The sequence below is a fragment of the Lithobates pipiens genome, unplaced genomic scaffold (assembly GCF_037356315.1).
Source record: "Lithobates pipiens isolate NorthernLeopardFrog02 unplaced genomic scaffold, aLitPip1_a1.2 Scaffold_8, whole genome shotgun sequence".
In the NCBI taxonomy this organism is placed as follows: domain Eukaryota; kingdom Metazoa; phylum Chordata; class Amphibia; order Anura; family Ranidae; genus Lithobates; species Lithobates pipiens.
Genome location: NW_027507903.1, coordinates 264,901,149 through 264,920,900, shown reverse-complemented (window position 1 = coordinate 264,920,900; position 19,752 = coordinate 264,901,149). Strand labels below are relative to the sequence as shown.

Genomic DNA, 19,752 nt, shown 5'->3' with positions numbered 1-19,752 from the left:
ACAGCCACAGCACGACTGTATTGTGGTGTGTGTGTGTATGAACCCTAATAAATGGATAATAGGTATGTAAACAGCGATTTGAATAACGTCTTAAGTTTATGCTTTGGCATATATGTGTGTTCAGTAGGAAACCACTTACACATACTCACAAAATGAAGGTGAACTTACCAGTGAGAGGCTCCTTTCTTATTTTAAATGTGTCCACTAAGGGAGTTGTAATTCCTTCAATTGTTCCAAACATGCTGCCAAGGCCCAAATTTACTAACATGAGGAAAAACATCACTGACCAAAATGGGGATGCTGGAAAATGTGTCATAGCTTCGGTAAATGCAATGAAAGCCAAACCAGTCCCTTGGACAGACTGTGGAGAGAAGAAGGTATTAAGATGGAATATGTTATCCTGTAATTCTCAAGTTATGTTGCTAGTCAAGTCATCTGCACACAATAAAAATTCCAATAATCCACATATGCTAAATATGAGTTTTTATGACTTTATAATTTAAACTTTGAACATATGAAAACGTTCTCATAAAAAGTTCATAAACAAGATTAGTATATTTAAAAGTATTAAGTGCATTTTTAAAAGTTGTTGGTGTAAGAACCTGATTTCAACTTGGTATCAGCCTTTTCCTATCTCTTGTACAGCAGAAATGCTAAAACAAACCCTGCAGTGCTCACACAAAGCCTAAACACAGCAACCAATTAAAAGCAACAGGTATATAAAGTGGCAAGGAAATGTATGTGATCCTGTCAACCCCTTTGAAATGAACTGGATTTCTTCAGTAATTTTCCGTAAAATATAATCTTATCCTCAGCTGAGTCATAACAATAGACAAGCACAATGTGCTTAAACTGATGAATTAATTACTTCAACTAAATGCAAATTGGAGTCAGTAGTTTGCACGCCTGGGGTCAAATTAATAAAATGAGTCTGGGGGTGTGGTTTAGAGCTACTTAGATTGATAAAACCAGTTAATTCCAAAGGGTCACATACTTTTTATGTATACGTTTAGCTATGACTAAGCACCGTGTTCGGTGTGAAACATGTCAGCGGCTGTGCAGTTAGTCTGTTTACCAGCCTAGATGCTATGATTTTAAATACATTTTTGAAATAAAGTTGAATAATTCAGAGTGCAGCTATCCAGCTACATCTTTTCTATGTCACATACTTTTTCTTGCCACTGTGTCCTTGGGATATGGTGTGCAGTTTAGGTGGTTTGGACACCATATCCTGAGGCTATACCTGTCAAACTCCAGAAGGATGCTGCAAGCAGCAACATACAGTGAGTGTTTGATATATTGTCAAAAAGGTTGAACCAGATGTGTTTAACTAGTTACTATATTTAGGCTTTGTATGAGCAATGCGGGATTTATTTTGATAAATCTTGTTTACATTGTGTGAGGATCCAGGCTGCTTTATGCATAGTGGCTCCACAGGCCTGTTAATCATTTGTTGTCTCTGCTATTGCGGTTGGACTGCTTATTGTTAGTTTCTTGTATATCACAGATCAGAGTGGAAGAGGGAGAAGCAGCTCAAAGAACCAATGAAGTGTGCTGCAGTGCTCATGTGTTAACAATGAGCATGCTGGTAGTAGGAGGAAGCACTCTGACAGAGAAATTCATCAATCCTGGCTGTGGGGTAGGTTGTCAGCCTTGCGGTCAAGCATAGTACATTTCTATCAAGGAATAAATGGATAGAAATGCAAGTCACCTGGCAAGTAAAACAGCTCTCATATATGCGTTTCATCTATGTATTTAAATTGTCAGAAATTGTTCTGACATTATTCAAACAACTTTGCAGTCAGCCATGATACCTTCTCCTGAGAGACGTCTAAAGGTGCTGTGATATGCAAGTATTTTCAAGGTTTACATGTAAGGGCATTGGCGTTTGAGGAGTGACAGGTTGTTTGTGATAACATCCCATCTCATTACGATGACCATGGTGCTGTGTTATTTCCCCAGAGTGTCACGTGTTTTGACCATTATGCTGGCTTATTCTTTAAGTTCTGGTAAGCCCCATCTGCTTTCACTGAGGTGGTGGGCTATGAAGAAATTCCCCCTCCTCTCTTTGGGAATTTGCATGCCATTGGATTCTTTTTTTTTTTTTATGGGTTTTCTTATGGATGTTTCTGTATATAAAGTATCTCACAAAAGTGAGTACACCCCTCACATTTTTGTAAATATTATATTATACCTTTTCATGTGACAACACTGAAGAAATTACACTTTTCTACAATGTAAATTAGTGAGTGTACAGCTTTTATAACAGTGTAATTTTTCTATCCCCTCAAAATAACTCAACACACAGCCATTAATGTCTAAACTGCTAGCAACAAAAGTGAGTACACCCCTAAGTGAAAATGTCCAAATTGGGCCCAAAGTGTCAGTATTTTGGGCGGTCACCATGTTTTTTCAGCACTGCTCTTGGGCATGGAGTTCACCAGAGCTTCACAGGTTGCCACTGGAGTCCTCTTCCACTCCTACATGACGACATCACAGAGCATATGGTTTAGGTCTTGAGCAATGCTCCCCTTTACCCTCAGCTTCTTTAGCAAGGCAGTGGGCGTCTTGGAGGTGTGTTTGGGGTTGTTATGTTGGAATACTGCCCTGGGCCCCAGTCTCAGAAGGGAGGGGATCATGCTCTGCTTCAGTATGTCACAGCACATGTTGGCATTCATGGTTCCCTCAATGAACTGTAGCTCCCCACTGCCGGAAGCACTCATGCAACCCCAGACCATGACACTCCCACCACCATGCTTGACTGTAGGCGAGACAAACTTGTCTTTGTACTCCTCATCTGGTTGCCGCCACACACACTTGACACCATCTGAACCACATAGGTTTATCTTGGTCTCATCAGACCACAGGATATGAATCCAGTAGTCCATGTCCTTAGTCTGCTTGTCTTCAGCAAACTGTTTGCAGGCTTTCTTGTGCATCATCTTTAAAAGAGGGTTCCTTCTGGGATGATAGCCATGCAGACCAGTTTGATGTGGTGTATGGTCTGAGCACTGACAAGCTGACTCCCAATCCCTTCAACCTTTGTAGCAATGCTGGCAGCACTCATACATCTATTTCCCAAAGACAACCTCTGCATATGACGCTGAGCATGTGCACTCAACTTCTTTGGTCGACCATAATGAGGCCTGTTCTGAGTGGAACCTGTCCTGTTAAACTGCTGTATGGTCTTGGCCACTGTCTGCAGCTCATTTTCAGGGTCTTGGCAATCTTCTTATAGCCTAAGCCATCTTCATGTAGAGCAACAATTCTTTTTTTTTCCAGATCCTTTAGAGTGTTCTTTGCCATGAGGTACCATGTTGAACTTCCAGTGACCAGTATGGGAAAGTGAGAGCGATAACACCAAATTTAACACACCTGCTCCCCATTCACACCTGAGACCTTGTAACATTAACGAGTCACATGACACCAGGGAGGGAGGGAAAATGGCTAATTGGACCCAATTTGGACATTTTTACTTAGGGGTGTACTCACTTTTGTTGCCAGCGTTTTAGACATGAATGGCTGTGTGTTGAGTTATTTTGAGGGGACAGAAAATTTACACTGTTATACAAGCTGTACACTCACTACTTTACATTGCAGCAAAGTGCCTTTTCTTCAGTGTTGTCACATAAAAAGATATAAAATATTTTCAAAAATGTAAGGGGCGTACTCACTTTTGTGAGATACTGTATATGAAGTGTCACTTTTCATTTGTTTATTGCACATGTTAATATGAATTAACTTAATTATTACATATTGAAGTATACACTTTGAGCACTTTATCTTATTAATTTGCACCATTTATTGTATCATGTTGCAGGGTTTATTGCAACTTTGGATGTAGCGCTACACTGTTTGGTTTTTAAATTGTATGTGCTTTGTATCTTGTTAGCTGCTATATATATATACATATATATACATATATATATACACACACACACACACACACACACACATATAAGCACATTTGGGCCCTAGCAAAAATTTCTTTGCTTCTTTACGTAAGATATATTATTCCCATCAGTAACTGACTCAGAGGATATCACAGTAAAATGTACTATGTACTCTATGGTCTTTTTGGTCAAGCTGAATATATTCATGGTTTAATTGTGAATGTACCCTTTACCTTGTACCACTTTCCAACAAACATCATCAGATTTTCAGCTAATAGCCTTTGAAGAAAACTGAAATCTAAGTATCTACTCTATTTTAATGATTAAGGAATAAACATAAAATACAAGCAAAGAAAAGACAGAAATAGTATTAATGATGCCTTGAATAAGTCTTACCTTGTTTAATTCATCTTCTATCTGACAAGCAGCCAATCCAAGGCCATCAAATTCTTCTTCCTTAACCTTTTTAACGATGTCATAAACTAGCTGGTAATCTTGCACTGTGATTCTTGAGAAATTGACATGGTGAGGTATGATATCCCAGCTGACATTTCCAGCTTCCAGAAGTCTGACCACCTTCCCAGCATTTCTGCAATAGGAAAGTATTCAAGGGAGAGTTTTAAAAATGATATGTGTAAGTTACCATTAAAATAACTAAGAACTGGGAATCTTACTCTGTAATGCAGCTCTCATTCATAATGTTTGCTTTAAATCCTAACACAGCAAATACGACCAATGTTGCCAAAACCGAAGTGAAAAAGTTGATAAATGAAACCAAAACAGCATCAAAATGACAGTTGTTGTCTCTCTTGTTGTAGCTGGAGAAGGCAATGACCCCACCGAATCCAAGCCCCAGAGCAAAAAACACCTGTGTCGCAGCTTCTCTCCAAACCTTTGGCTCCAGCATTATTTCAAGCTGCAATCAGACATAATAAATACAATAAGAAAATGTTAGCTGTGTTTATTACATTAAGAATATTGACAATGCAGGTCTGAACTGGCAATCTGACATTGACTAAAAGGGCCACTGTGTTTGATTATAGATTTACTATCAAAGCTTGTACATTCCCCTGACTGAGCTAGCCCTTTTATTAATAAAATGCCAACATAATTCGATATACTTTTCATTTTAGCCCTTAGTATTGTAATGTAAAAGCCGTTGAGCCATTAAATAAAAAAATAAATACAAATTTAATTGTCAAAAAGCTTGATCGTTTTTAACTCCCAGGTAACCGATGCTTTCAAGACATGCATTACTATTCATAGCAAACTCAGCTTACTGAGGAGCACAATATATATACACATGTTCACTGTATTATCTGATAGCCCTACACAGCTCTGTAAGAAAATGGCCAACCCATAAATAATCAACTAACTTCAGTTTCCAGACCTGGAATTTAAGCTACATTTGGTAAAGATGTCATTTATGAAATAGGTTTTCAAGTAACCGTTTTGTACATTTTAATTAAGAATCATGAGAAGTTGCGCCATATTAGCACATCTCCACTCCTATTAGCATTGCTGAGGATTGACAGGATTGATTTACTAAAGGCAAATAGTTCATTTTGCAAGTGCAGTTTTGCACTAATTTTTCTTAGAAAATGTAATGTCGTAAAGCTTCACTTTGTAAAGAACATACAAATCGGGGGCAAGGAAAATTTACAAATTAACCTCCCTGATGGTATGATTATGTCACGTCACATTTTTGATGCTGAAAGCGGTACATTGTTTTGCATAGAAATTTGGCATTTTATATTGTAGGCCTGTAATTCTTAGGAATAACTCACTTAAATCTGTCCAAACCAGAGTCTAGTAGACATCCCGGGTATGATAATGTTTGAAACATGAAATCATAAATTATAATATAATTAATAACTAGAAATAGTTATAACATAATAAAATGTATTCAATAATTGAATCAAATAAAAAAAAAAACACACAGAAATTTGCTCAGTTGCAGAATTGTCGCTGTCGTTACTTTCTGTGTTTGAGGACGAATTTCCCCACAATTCTGCAAGCGATTTTAAATTTACTGTCACTAAAACCGCTTTTGACGTAAAGGGACACTTTTTGGTTGCTATGGACAATCTCAAGTTTCCAGGCAGATGTGAAATGAATTCATACAGTAAGGTAATCTGCAAGATTACAGTGTACTCTATGTTTTTCCCTTTTTGAATTTGGCGCCAGATTCCGTCTCCATACGTAGCGATGCTCGCAGGGAACGGAGCCTGTTACTGTGATAGATCGAGCAGAGGACACAGCTCACACACACAGTGGGGGGACATCGCAGGATCCTGGGAGACAAGGTAAGTAACTTTCCCAGGATCCTGCGATGCGATCCCGAGTGTGGCTCAGGGTTACAGCTTTTGGTACTGAAAAATTGACCCCGAGCCACACTCGGGCATACCGCCAGGGAGGTTAAAAAAAATGTATTAAAATATATTTTTTTCTTACGCATGATTGGATGATGGAACTCAGCAGAGCTTTACCACATTTACTAAGCTCTGGGGAAAATTTGTGCAATTGCACTTGCAAAGTGCATAGTATATGTGCTTTAACCCCCCCTGACGGTATTCCAGAGTCTGGCTCGGGGTGGAATTTTTATACCAAAAGCGGTAACCCCGAGCCAGACCCGGGACCGCATCGCTGGATCCAGGAGGAGGTTTACTTACCTTCTCCCTCGGATCCAGCGTTGTCTCCCCACTGTACGAGCGAGCCGTGTCTCGCTCGATCTATCACATCGCCGATCTCTGTTCCCTGTGAGCGTTGCGATGCATGGGGACGGAGATCGGTGCCAAATTCTAAAAGTGAAACACACAGTATACATACAGTATAATGTAATCTTACAGATTACATTGCTGTATGTAATTATTTCACATCCCTATTGTCCCTAGTGTTCTGTCCAGTGTCCTGCATGCAGTTTTATATAATAAAAACTGCTCTTTATGCCTGGAAACTGGAGATTGTCTATAGCAACCAAAACTGTCCCTTTACAGCAAAAATGGTTTTAGACCAGCTAGAAAACAGCGATAATAAATTGGAATCACTCGCAGAATTGACGGATCTCCCCACAAATCGCTATCCCTCATCAAATACTGAAAAGTAATGACAGTGACAATTCTGCAACTGAGCAAATTTCTTCGTTTTTTAATTTGATTACATTATTGAATAATTTTTATTATTGTTATATTATTTGGTACAATTATTTATAATTATTTATTATATTATAATTTATGATTTCATTTTTCAAACTTTATTATACCCGGGATGTCTGCTAGACTCTAGTTTGGACAGATTTAAGAGAGTTATTCCTAAGAATTACAGGACTACAATATAAAACGCCAAATTTTCATGCAAAATAATGGTACCGCTTTTAGCACCTAAAATCCGAAATAATCGTACCGCCAGGGAGGTTAAGTAAATCCACCCCAATGTGTTAATACAGTTTTAAATTGTATGCAAATATTGTTAAATGAAATATAAAAATGTATGCAGATAACAATCTATAATTGGTTAGATGTAAATGAATCTTCAGTCATACAAGGCAGAAATGCAATTCAAATTTACGACACAAGATGGCATTATATGCATCTCTCAGATGACTTTACCGTTAGAGTAGTAGAAATACCAGAACGACATCAGTCTGTATGATAGCTGAGCAAAGAGCTCAGCAGTAATGCCAGCTGTCTCTAGAAACTCCCCAGATGTCTGCATTAGAAGCACTAAAAGATTATTTGATTGATTTGCATGAATCAATAAACAGATTTTTTTTTTCTCACTAAAGACTAAGTTCACCAAAAGTGGTCATTTAAGTTACAAGCTGAATCTGGGGAGCCAAATCACGCCTTGTATTCTTATATCCCTTTAAGACTCCTGGACAACTTTGTTGTATTGTCCAGCACAAGGGTCACGAATCCCAAACCACAGAAATAGCTGACTGGAGTTTATATGCACTGTCTGTGCCTTCGTAGGTTTTCTTCAGGGACTCGGATTCCCTCCCACACTCCAAAAACAAGCTGGTGGGTTAATTGGCTGCTGTCTAAATTGGCCCTCGTATATGTATGCGTGAATGAGAGTTAGGGACCTTTGATTGTAAGCTCCTTGAGGGCAGAGACTGATGTAAATTGTACATTATATATGTAAAGAGCTGCATAAATTGTCAGCCTTCTATAGTGCCTGTAATAAATAAACAAATAATCGTGTAAAAATCCAATATAGTGATAAAAAGTCCTCAAAATGACCTAAACAATTCCCTCGGCGATATATAAAACTATATCCCCAACTTTATTACAGCTAGCGCCGCCCTGCTGTTTATTTATAGAAAGGCGCCCAATTTTGGGGACCAGGTGGTAAAAAAGGTATTGAACCCCCCCCCCCCCCCCCAAAAAAAATTGGAAACCTTTTGGGATAAATGTTTTTTTTTCTCATGTAGAAGGCGTCAACCTTGCATCAGAAGCAATCACGCGATCAGAGGCCTAGTAGAGTTTATCTCAACAGGTAATAATAGAAAATTCGAAATGAAAGAATTTATCACATGTAATTCTACACATGTGGTATATGTGTTACAGTGCCCATGCAACTTGATGTATGTGGGAAGAACAAAGAGGACTCTGAAGAAGCGCATATCGGAACATATGTATAATATAGAAGTAGGATACAAAGATCACAGTGTGTCCCTGCATTTTAAGAAACACCACAATCAAGACCCATCTTTACTAAAATTTTGGGGAGTAGATAGGGTGTACACCAATTGGAGAGGATCAAATATGGTCCGAGAAATTTCTAAGAACGAATCCCAATGGATATACCGAATGAACACCCTCACGCCTAGTGGATTGAACGTTGAATTAGACGTGAATTGTTTTATCAGTGATTTTTAAAATAATAATAATATATTTTTTTAGGTTTATACTATTTTATAAGAAGTTATGTGTCAATATAGTTAAAATCGTATTTAAGATGATTTATTCTCTTGCCCCCTAAAATGGTCATTTTTGAAGTAAGGAAAAGGAGTATAGATAGGGTAGTGAGATATAGAGATTAATATGCTAGATAACGGATATACCTTGGAGATTTCAGGTTTATTTTATGTGTGTTATTTATGATGGTGATTTTTATGCAATTTTATTCATTGCATCTCTTTATCCCTCTTATTCATTATACCATTTGAGATTCTCGCTGTATTTGTATTTATGTACTCTATTATTTATACAAGAATAGAGAGTCTGTATATTTAAATAGCCTTAGCTAGATAAATATGTGATTAGTCTGTGACCGATCTGTTAGTTGGGGAGGTGTGGTATATGCCGTTTTATGGATTTTTACTAAGCATTCTTAGGATATAATTTTAAATAGGTTTTTATAAAATATGTCCTCTTAAATATGGATAAAATTATATCTAGGACAAAACAGATTACAATAGTGAAGTTTTAACTGACGATTAAGATCGAGCAGTGTATGATTACATAGCGAAGTTTTCACTGACGATTAAGATCGGGCAGTGTGTGATCACATGAGGATAAGGTACATGCCCGGCCATCGGAAGGGGTACGGTATAGGCATAGGATCATTTATATGCCAACAGGTGGGGATCTCCGAGCCATCCACCGAGCGAGGAGGGATGGCTCTAGACACCAGCCAGTTTGAGGACAATACGAGGCTGAATAGATCAGTACTGTAAGGATAGCACCTGGAGCGGCGAACTGGGTATGTAAATGAATCTCGGCGAGACCCCTATTAAGAATGAAGAAGCAGGGGATGTTTTGGGAGTAATATTCATCATCCCATCCACTGATGAGCACTGTTAAGTGTTCTCAGTTTGTTGTACAATATATATGTATTTTATCCTCCTTCCATACTTCCTTTTTATAGACGTAATATTATCATTATTATTAATGGGATAGTGTCTTTGGGATAGGGTTTTTATACTTTTACACTTTCTCTTTATAGGTGTAATATTAATGGGATTGCGTTTGCAGATGACATGCACTAAAGAGGGAGGGGGGGGGGGGGGTGAGCGAGATATAGAAATAGTAGCGGTGATTAGAACATGCTTAGAACAGCCTGTTGGTGTTACTGAATGTTAGAGCGGCACACTCAGTATAGTGGTATATAGAAAGAGAAATGTTAATGGTTTATGAAGGGTTAATAATAAAATTCACCCCAGCGGTATAAAAAGGTGATGGGAACGTATGGCCCCACCCTCAGATGATGTCAATACGACGAAACGCGTCAGGGTGGAACCATACGAGTTGAACACAGCAGGACTGATAGGAGAGACAGAGGAGAAGGGTCCGAGCCGGGAGATATCAGCGGAGAGTGATCTATTGCTGAGGGCGGTAGGACTATCCTTTAACATAGCTGATCCAACAAGCTGTGCTTTGAACCAATGCTTTGAAAGATTTGTTGTTTGCGAGTGCAATAGTTGATGGTTTTTAAATTGAATAAAGTATCTTTTTTTGTGTGATAGAATTACACTATATGCGTTTTTTGTGATTATCCCCCTTTCTGAGATCGAGCGGTGTGATATACGAAGGTGAAGGAAACCTGAATTAACATCCAACAGGGATCCTTGATAAGGCCTGTGAAACCAGCCGAGTCTGGTAAGAGGAATACCAAAGGGGGACTTGTCACCAGCACTGTTTTTTTTTTTTGTGTTTGTATGCGTGCACGCGTGGAGGTGTTTTCCGGGCAATGGTGCAATATATGTCAAGAGATTAACAAACTATGTTAAATTGCTGTAAGATTTGAAATCTCACCATCAAGTGCTAATAACTTAAAATTGAAGATGGACAAAATGAGATACAGCGTTTGAATCCACTGACTACATATATATTGTGAATTTATACAACTTTAATGAGGAGTATCTTATCATTTATTGCACTCTAATGTTATTGTCTATAAACGTAAATATAATATTATGCGCTGTTTTTACTCTGTTTTGATGGATGAATTTATCGTTAGATGTGTTGATTCATTTCTATAGAGTTTTTTTTGCGATATAAAACTATATGTTGTTTCTGATATTTACCAAAAATGTAACAATTAGCTTTAATTGGACTAACACTGAAATTATAAAGGTTATATCAGTAAAATAAGAGAGGCAGTTAACTTTATTATCATGCAAAATAATGCAAGAAGGGTGTCCATAGCAACAAGAGTGTTGTTCTCACTTTTCTAATGCAGCTGGAGAAAGAAGAAATAATCTAAAATCACCATATATCCTCACATTCACTTTTATATAATATGGCTAGATAAAAATTGTCAATTATGTAATAATATTTTCATGGGTTCCAATAGAGCTCAGAGATTTCCAGAAAGAATACAGACTTGACATACACTATATTAGCAAAAGTATTGGGACACCTGCCTTTACATGCACATGAACTTTAATAAAATTCCAGTCTTAGTCCATAGGGTTCAATATTGAGTTGGCCCACCCTTTGCAGCTATAACAGCTTCAGCTCTTCTGGGAAGGCTGTCCACATGGTTTAGGAGTGTGACTATGGGAATGTTTGACCATTCCCACAGCACATTTGTGAAGTCTGATGTGCACAGATGTGAAGCACCGATATGAACGTGAAGGCGTGGCTCACAGTCTCCATGCCAATTCATCCCAAAGGTGTTCCTTAGGCCGCGTACACACGGGCGGATTGTCTGGCCAACTAAGTTCGTCAGACAATCCGACAGACAGTCTGTCCTACTTTTGAATGAACGGACTTGACCACACACGACAAACAGACAGTCCGCTGAAAGCTTGCGCGATGACGTGTACGGCATGTACGACGGGACTAGAAATTCGACGTCCAATACACTGCAATGCAACCTTCGGCCGTGTAAATCCTTTCTGAGCATGCGCCATACTTAGTCCGTCGAACTAGCCTACTCACGAGCCGACTGTCCGCTGAAACCAAGTTTGGACAGACAATATTACGGAAATTCCGAAAGACTTAGTCCGCCAGACTGTCCGCTGAAAAAGTCCGCTGAAGCCCACACACGAGCGGATTGTCCGCTGAAACACGTTTCAGCGGACCAAGTTGGACGGACAATCCTCTCGTGTGTACGCGGCCTTAAGGTTTGAGGTCAGAACTCTGTGCAGGCCAGTCAAGTTCCTCCACCCCAAACTTGCCATGTCCATGTCTTTATGTCTACTTGTATACTTGTTTGTGCACTGGTGCTCAGTCATGTTGGAACAGGAAGGGGCCATCTCCAAACTGTTTCCACAGAGTTGGGAGCATGAAATTGTCCAAAAAGTCTTGGTATGCTGACACCTTCACTGGAACTGAGGGGCCAAGCCCAACCCCTGAAAAACAACCCCACACCATAATCCCCCCTCCACCAAATGATTTTGACCAGTGCACAAAGCAAGGTTCATAGAGACATGGATGAGCGAGTTTGGGGTCGAGCAACTTGACTGTGCGTGTAAAGACAGGCGTTTAATTAAAAATAAAAAAACAATGTCCCCTGATGTAGATCCCTCGTCAATCATTCCTCCTGCCACACTACAGGTTCCACAAAAAAAAAGTTCTGCACTCGAAAAAAGGCTACCAACTGCTCGCTAATCCATTCTTAAATAGGTAAGGGGTGGGGGCAGGGCTAGTACTAGGGTTGGGCGGGAGGGACATCTGCCCTGGGCAGAATGATTTCATGTGAGAAGAGGGCGCAGTTTGCCGGGTACAACCGTTCCCAGGATAGAATATGCTCCTGAATGTAACGCAGGCAGAGAGCAGCTTTGCCCCCGCATGTTGATCATAGCACTACATCCGCCTCTGCTGTCTGCACAGTACTAGTTCTGTCCTTCAGTAACAGTAGAGTGGAGCAGGCGGGCACGTGAGGTTGGGCAGGCATCGGCTATCAGTGCTTACTGATTCATTCTACATGTATACAACTTTCCCTCTCCTGGACAGCGGCTTCTCTCCTTCCTCTCCACTCATTTCTTTATCTACTGCTTTATCTGTAACTATCCCGATGTCTGTGGGAAATCACCACCTCTGCCCCCCCCCCCCAGCCTCCTGTTATTGCTCCCCCAGAGCCTATTCTTCCTCTGTATAGTGGCCCCCTCCTGTGCCCTTCCTCTCTACCTGCACAGCCAAACTGAGTGGTGTTCTCTCCTCTGTCTCTGTGCTGCTGAGGTTAACAGGCAACAGTAACATACTTTCAGGCTTCATATCACTGTTAATTGCTGTTATTTCACATTCTATTTTTAGTAAGGGCCTATTCACAAGGGGTGCAAAAAATGTGTCCCCTATGCAGGGCTATAGTTTATCAGCATGGGGTTACATAGTCATACCTCCCAACATTTTAAGATGGGAATGAGGGAAGGAGGAAGAGGGAAGAAGAGGGAGGAAGAGGGAGGAAGAGGGAGGAAGAGGGAGGAAGAGGGAGGAAGAGGGAGGAAGAGGGAGGAAGAGGGAGGAAGAGGGAGGAAGAAGATTAATTTAATCCACAAGGACCTTTTTTTACCACTACTATTCCTTTATATTGGCTTTTAAAATGTACAAATACAGCAATTTATAAATTGGATGAAAGGTTTAGCACTGGGAAGAACTTTTTGAAAGATAAAAAGTGCACTTTATATACACCTATATGGACCTGGCAAAAATGAGGGACAAATGAGGGGGGGGGACGGAGGGACAGTCCTTCAAAATCAGGAACAGTTGGTAGGTACGTTTAGGTTTTGTGCACATCCCCATGTCAGCATCCCATTCATATGCACTGGGAGATGAGGCTGCATGGACACAACCTCTGTATCCTAATATGACATACAGGTGCGGATTCCAATAGAATTGAATAGGACACTGGCACAGGGATATGCACACAATGCCGTACATCCCTAAACTAATAAAAGAGAGCCCTGCACAGGACACACGTCTGCACCACATGTGAATGTGCCCTACAGAACCCCTGTACATCGAGGCTTAGTGAGCTCCCCAGGCATAAGAAAACAACAGGAGCTGCTAAACCTGGCCATAGATGGATTGAAATTCAATTGGTCCAGCAGGGAATGGGATACGTTTCAATCCTTCTATAGTTATTCTTGTTAAAGAGAAGTCAGTTTAATGATCAACTTCTCTCAATTCAGCAGAAACGTTTCCTTCAATCTGCAGCACTGACATAGATATCTCAGCAGAAAGGATTCCCTCATCCACCTTAGTTGTGTGGATTGGGGGATCCACTCAGTTTTTTTCAGACACTGACTGATAAAAAAAAAAAAAATACATCTATGGCCAGCCTCCAACTTACTATACATTATGCAATCTGATTGTACAATATCTTTTGGATCTACCACCAGCTATGTAGTACAAATACCTGCCCGATTGGATACTACTTAACCACTTGCTTACTGGGCACTTAAACTCCCCTCCTGCCCAGACCAATTTTCAGCTTTCAGCGCTGATGCACTTTGAATGACAAATTGCGCGGTCATACAACACTGTACCCAGATGAAATTTTTATTTTTTTCCCACAAATAGAGCTTTCTTTTGGTGGTATTTAATTACAGCTGGGAGTTTTATTTTTTGCTAAACAAACAAAAAAAGATGCAAAAAAATAAAAATAAAAATAAATCATGTTTCATAGTTTGTTATAAAATTTAGCAAACAGGTCATTTTTCTCCTTCATTGAAATGCGCTGATGAGGCGGCACTGGTGGGCACTGATAGGCTGCACCGATAGGCACAGATAAGGCAGTACTGATGGGCACAGATAAGGTGGCACTGATAGGCAAAGATGGGCATGGATGGGTGGCACGGATGGGTGGCACGGATGGGTGGCAGCACTGTTGAGGCAGATTGTGGGCACTGATGGGTGGCACTGATGGGGGGCACTTATTTTATTACATAGGTGGCACTGTCAGGGGGCAGGTGGACACTGATACGCTGGCCGTGCGTGATCGGGACTGATGTCCCGATCATGTCCGCCAGTGATCGGCTTTTTTTCTCCTCGCGCTGTCAGTGCGAGGAGGAATAATAGCCGATTACCAGCTCTGTTGTGCCACATGATCAGCTGTGTTGGCTGACAGCTGATCACATGGTAAGGGGTCGGGATCGACCCCTTGCTCCGATCCGTGATCAGACGAGTCTCAGACTCGCTGATCACAGATCGCGCCACGCGCGCCCCTCAGGGGGCACACAGGCCGCTCGTGCACGGGACGACGTCAATAGACGTAGTCCCGGCAAAGCAGGTCCGCGCTGTAGCCATCATTCGGCTATAGCGGGGATCTCTAGATGTTAAATTAATTGTATAGGTTTGTCCATATATTACAACGTATAATACATATAATACACATATAATACAACGTAAATTTAAAGGAGATTGTGCAGAGATTGTACAATCAGATTGTATAGTGCATGCTATACTCACAGTCTAGTGTTCTTGTGCATGAGTAATAACAAATGTTTTCTCCGTTATCTTTACTCTCATCTATGCAGATTAGTTTGCCCAGGATCTTCGTCTTTGAGTCCATTAAACACCCTGACACATTGTCTAAAGCTAGATACACACTAGGGTTGTGCCAATATCTTTTTTGTACCAACAATGCTTGTGCTCAAGTACTTGCTGATACCAATTGTCGATACCTTTGTGGTGCGATTTGAGCTCATACAAAATGAGTGGGCTCAAACTGCACTGTATAAAAAAAAAAAAAAAAAAATCACATGTGATTTGAACAGGAATGTGGTGCGATTGGTGGTTTCCCTCACCACTCCTGTGTGAACCCAGACTAAAGTCACTATGACAAGCCTGGGTTCACACAGCAGTGGTGTGGGAAACCGCATTTGATTCAGACAGAAATCGCACCACATTAATTTTCAACTCACATGCGATTCTTTACAGTGTGATTTGAGCCCACTCATTTTGTTTCATCTCAAATCGTATAGGAAAGTATTGGTTTTAGATATCCCCCCCTCTGTGCTATAGTACTCTGACAGCAGGATCCTCCACTGTCAGAATACAATGATCAGTGCAGCAGCCCACAGATCAAACAAGGTTTTCCAGCAGGACCAAGATCAGCTTTAGCTAGTTTTAGAGCACCATTTACAATCTTCAGAAATCACCCCAAGCCCCTGTACACACGGTCGGAGATTTCCACAACCAAATCCGTCGGATCTTGTCCGTCGGATCTTGTCCGAAACTGTTGCATACACACGGTCGAACAAAGTTGGCGAAAAATCCGATCTTTCAGAACGTGATGACGTAATTTTGTTACGATGGGACTACATTCAGGCTAGTAGCCAATAGCTTTGATGTAGGAATTTGATCTGAGCATGCGTGGCACTTGGTCCGATCAAAATTCTCTACACATGATCAGAGTATGTCCGATCGGCCCAGTTGGTTGGGAAATATTTCCAACATGTTGGAAAATTGGGTCCGACGGATATTCCAACGGAATGAGTCCGATGCATACCACACACAGTCGGATTATCCGACGACACGGTCCGATAGGACACATTCCGACGGATTCTCAGACTGTGTGTACAAGGGCTTAGACAGCCAGTTTACTCATTATTAGCTGCGCCATCAAAGCAATCTAATTGACTGTGTACTTTGTGATCATTGTGATGACCAACCACAAATGTAAATACTGGTGCACTCTGCAACCACCACATATGTTTTTGTGTGCTGCAAATACTTCTACTAGGTCCGACCCCTGCTCTGCTTCCGGGGGGGGGGGGGGTGCATTTTTGGCATTTTGGTATTTTTCCCCCCGCCACTGGTCCTGCCAATAAAGGATTTGTTAAAAACTGCATGTGTTTTTTTTGTCTGACACTTTTTTTACCCCTACTCATTCACATAGGGGGTAGGATCTGGGGGCCCCCTTGTTAAAGTGGTCATCTGAATGCAATTTTTTATCCACCCAACATTTCATCTTGGTGATAAAAGCTGGAAGTATACTGTCAGGTGGGGTATTATGAGGTCTTCTGCCCTGTACACATGTACACACGACCGAATTTTCCAAAACAAATGTTGGATGTAAGCTTGGTGGCAGAAAGTCCGGCCATGTGTATTAGAGGTCGACCGATATGGGTTTTTCTCTGGCCGATGCCTATGCCGATATTTAGAAATCATGGCGGCCGATATATGATGCCGATTTTTTTGGGCCGATATGTTAGGCCGATTTTTTTTATCCCCCTTCATCTCATAAAACCTAACAGACACCTTTCCCACTGGGGCGTTTTTTTAGGCGCTTTTGGGCTAAAAATAGCACCTGAAAAGTGCCTGCAAAATGGCTCCCCTGCAGTCTGTGTGAAAGCATAGTGCTTTCACACGGAGGCGTTGCGCTGGCAGAATGTTAAAAAAAAGTCCTGCAAGCAGCACGTTTGGAGTGGTGTATACCCCTCCTCCACCACTCCTGCCCATTGATATTAATGGGCACCACTGCCGAAGTGCATGCAATGCGATTTGGCAGCGGTGCTTCACGGGCGCATTTAACCTCTTCTTCGGCCGCTAGCTGGATTATATGCGCCCCACTAGCAGCCGAATAGCACCGCTAAAATGATGGTGAAGCGCTGCTAAAACTAGCAGCATTTTACCATCAACGCCTGCCCACTCCAGTGTGAAAGCAGCCTATAAAATAAAAACAGGTAGTCAAAACTTTTGGATGAAAAAAAAAAATGGGCTAACTTTACTGTTTTTTAGTTTTTTTTTTCTTTAAATCATTTAGTGTATTTTTTTCCCAAAAAAATTGCATTTGAAAGACCTCTGTGCAAATGCCGTGTGACATAAAATATTGCAACAACCGCCATTTTATTCTCTAGGGTCTCTGCTAAAAAAATATATAATTTTTTGGGGGTCTAAGTGATTTTCTGGCAGAAAATGCAGGATTTTTACTTGTAAGCAACAAGTGTCAGAAAAGATTGTCTTTAAATGGTTAAACTGAGAACTCTACACACAGAGATGAGTTCATTCATTCAAGTGTAAACATTGTATCTTTTTGTTCTTTTCTTGGCAGCCTGCCCAGAGAGGAGACAAGTCCCTTCTATGAAGACTCAGGCAACTTACACTGACTTCTATTACAGAAATCATTTACAAGTTGCGCTGTAGTTCTAAATCAGCCCTTTTATCAGCTCAATCGGCCGATGCTGATTAATAAAAAAACTGCAAATATCGGCCGATATATCGGTCGACCTCTAATGTGTATGTTCCATCGAACATTTGCTGTTGGACTTTCTGCCAACAAATGTTTAAAAAAAACAGGTTCTCAAATTTTCCGCTAACAAAACATTGTTGTCAGAATTTCCGATCGCGTGTACACAAGTCCGACGCACAAAATTTCATGCATGTTCGGAATCAAGCAGAAGGAGCCGCACTGGCTATTGTTCTTTTCTCGGCTCATCGTACGTCTTTGGGTCACCAAGTTGGTAATTGTTGGCCAACATTTGTGTGACCGTGTGTATGCAAGACAAGTTGGAGCCAACAGCCTTCAAACAAAAATCTATGGTTTTGTCATTGGAAAGTCTGATCGTGTATGGGGCATAAGAGCTTCCATAAAAGTGGATTATTTAAAACTCACAAATGACAAATTAGCATTTTGTATGCAAAAATAAAAAATGGAATGCAAGCCCAAATTGTTTTGCTTGCAATTCATATGTCAGACTAGTCATAAACTCACAATTATCAGTTTTGTCAGAGAAGGTCAAGGTTCCATCACAGTCACCCATTTATCGTTTCTCAGTTATTTATCTTGAATGCAGAACAGTTTGTATACTATTATGTCTTCATCATGACTGCTATAAAAATACATCTTCAAGGATTCTTAAAGAAGCCATGATAATATTATTAGAAATGTATATTGCATCCAGTTATGAATACTTCTTGTTTCTTTTTCTTACTGTAAACAGAATACCTACACACTTGAATTGTAATTTTTAAAAAAAGGCAGCAGAAAAGGGCACAAGTATTGTATTTTTATGTGGCTCTTTTTAGCCTGAGTAAAACTGCAATTTTAGCAAGCCCTATGCGAGAACCAATGGTGGTGGCTATAACAAACTATGTATTAATATTATGAATGGCAACAGTACAGTTACAATACAATTAAATACAAGAGGTGTGCGAAGGCCCTGCTCATGAGAATTTACAAACAAAAGAGAGAGACAAGTGATAGAAAGATGTAAGCAATGAACTGTTGGAGACATTCTACAAGCAACAGTTTCTGTCAAAATAGTAAAACAGTTGAATTTATTGGTAATAGGCTGCCGTGATTTGTTTAATTGTCTTTCTACTTGAAATCTGGCTGATAACTGGTGGGCAGGGAAGCAATATTCATGAAAGGTCCACTGTAATATAGACAATGCTAAGTCTGATAAACATGCTAGTTATGGAAGTTTCACATAGTATAGATACATAGCAGGTGAGGTTGATGATGATGATGTTCCATGTATGAATTCCCCTTGTCTTTTCCCCAAAAAAATCTTCAACATAGCAGGTGAGGTTGAAAAAAGACACAAGGCCATCAAGTCCAACCTATGCTGCATTGTTATGCACCGTACACACGTACAGATTTTCCGACAAAAAATGTTTGATAGGAGCTTGTTGTCGGAAAATCCGACCGCGTGTAGGCTCCATTGGACATTTTTTGTCTGAATTTCCGACAACAAAAATTTGAGAGCTGGTTCTCAAATTTTCCGACAACAAAATCCGTTGTTGGAAATTCCACGTATGCTCGGAATCAAGCAATAGAGCCGCACTGGCTATTGAACTTCATTTTTCTCGGCTTGTCGTACGTGTTATACGTCATCGTGTTCTTGGCGATCGGAATTTCAAACATTTGTGCAACCGTGTGTATGCAAGACAAGTTTGAGCCAACATCCATCGGAAACAAATCCCAGGATTTCGGAATGTCCGATCGTGTGTACGCGGCATTA

General features: G+C 40.4%; 1 protein-coding gene across 1 annotated transcript in view; it reads right to left on the bottom strand.

The window, feature by feature from the left end:
• SLC6A15 (solute carrier family 6 member 15) overlaps positions 1-19,752 on the bottom strand; it is an 86,810-nt gene that overhangs the window by 17,492 nt on the left and 49,566 nt on the right. Inside the window, exons 7-9 of the mRNA XM_077471854.1 lie at positions 4,568-4,809; positions 4,290-4,482; positions 169-361 (exon numbers count right to left, since the gene is read on the bottom strand). Of these exons, the coding sequence (XP_077327980.1) occupies positions 169-361; positions 4,290-4,482; positions 4,568-4,809 (628 nt within the window). The remainder of the gene's footprint in view (positions 1-168; positions 362-4,289; positions 4,483-4,567; positions 4,810-19,752) is intronic.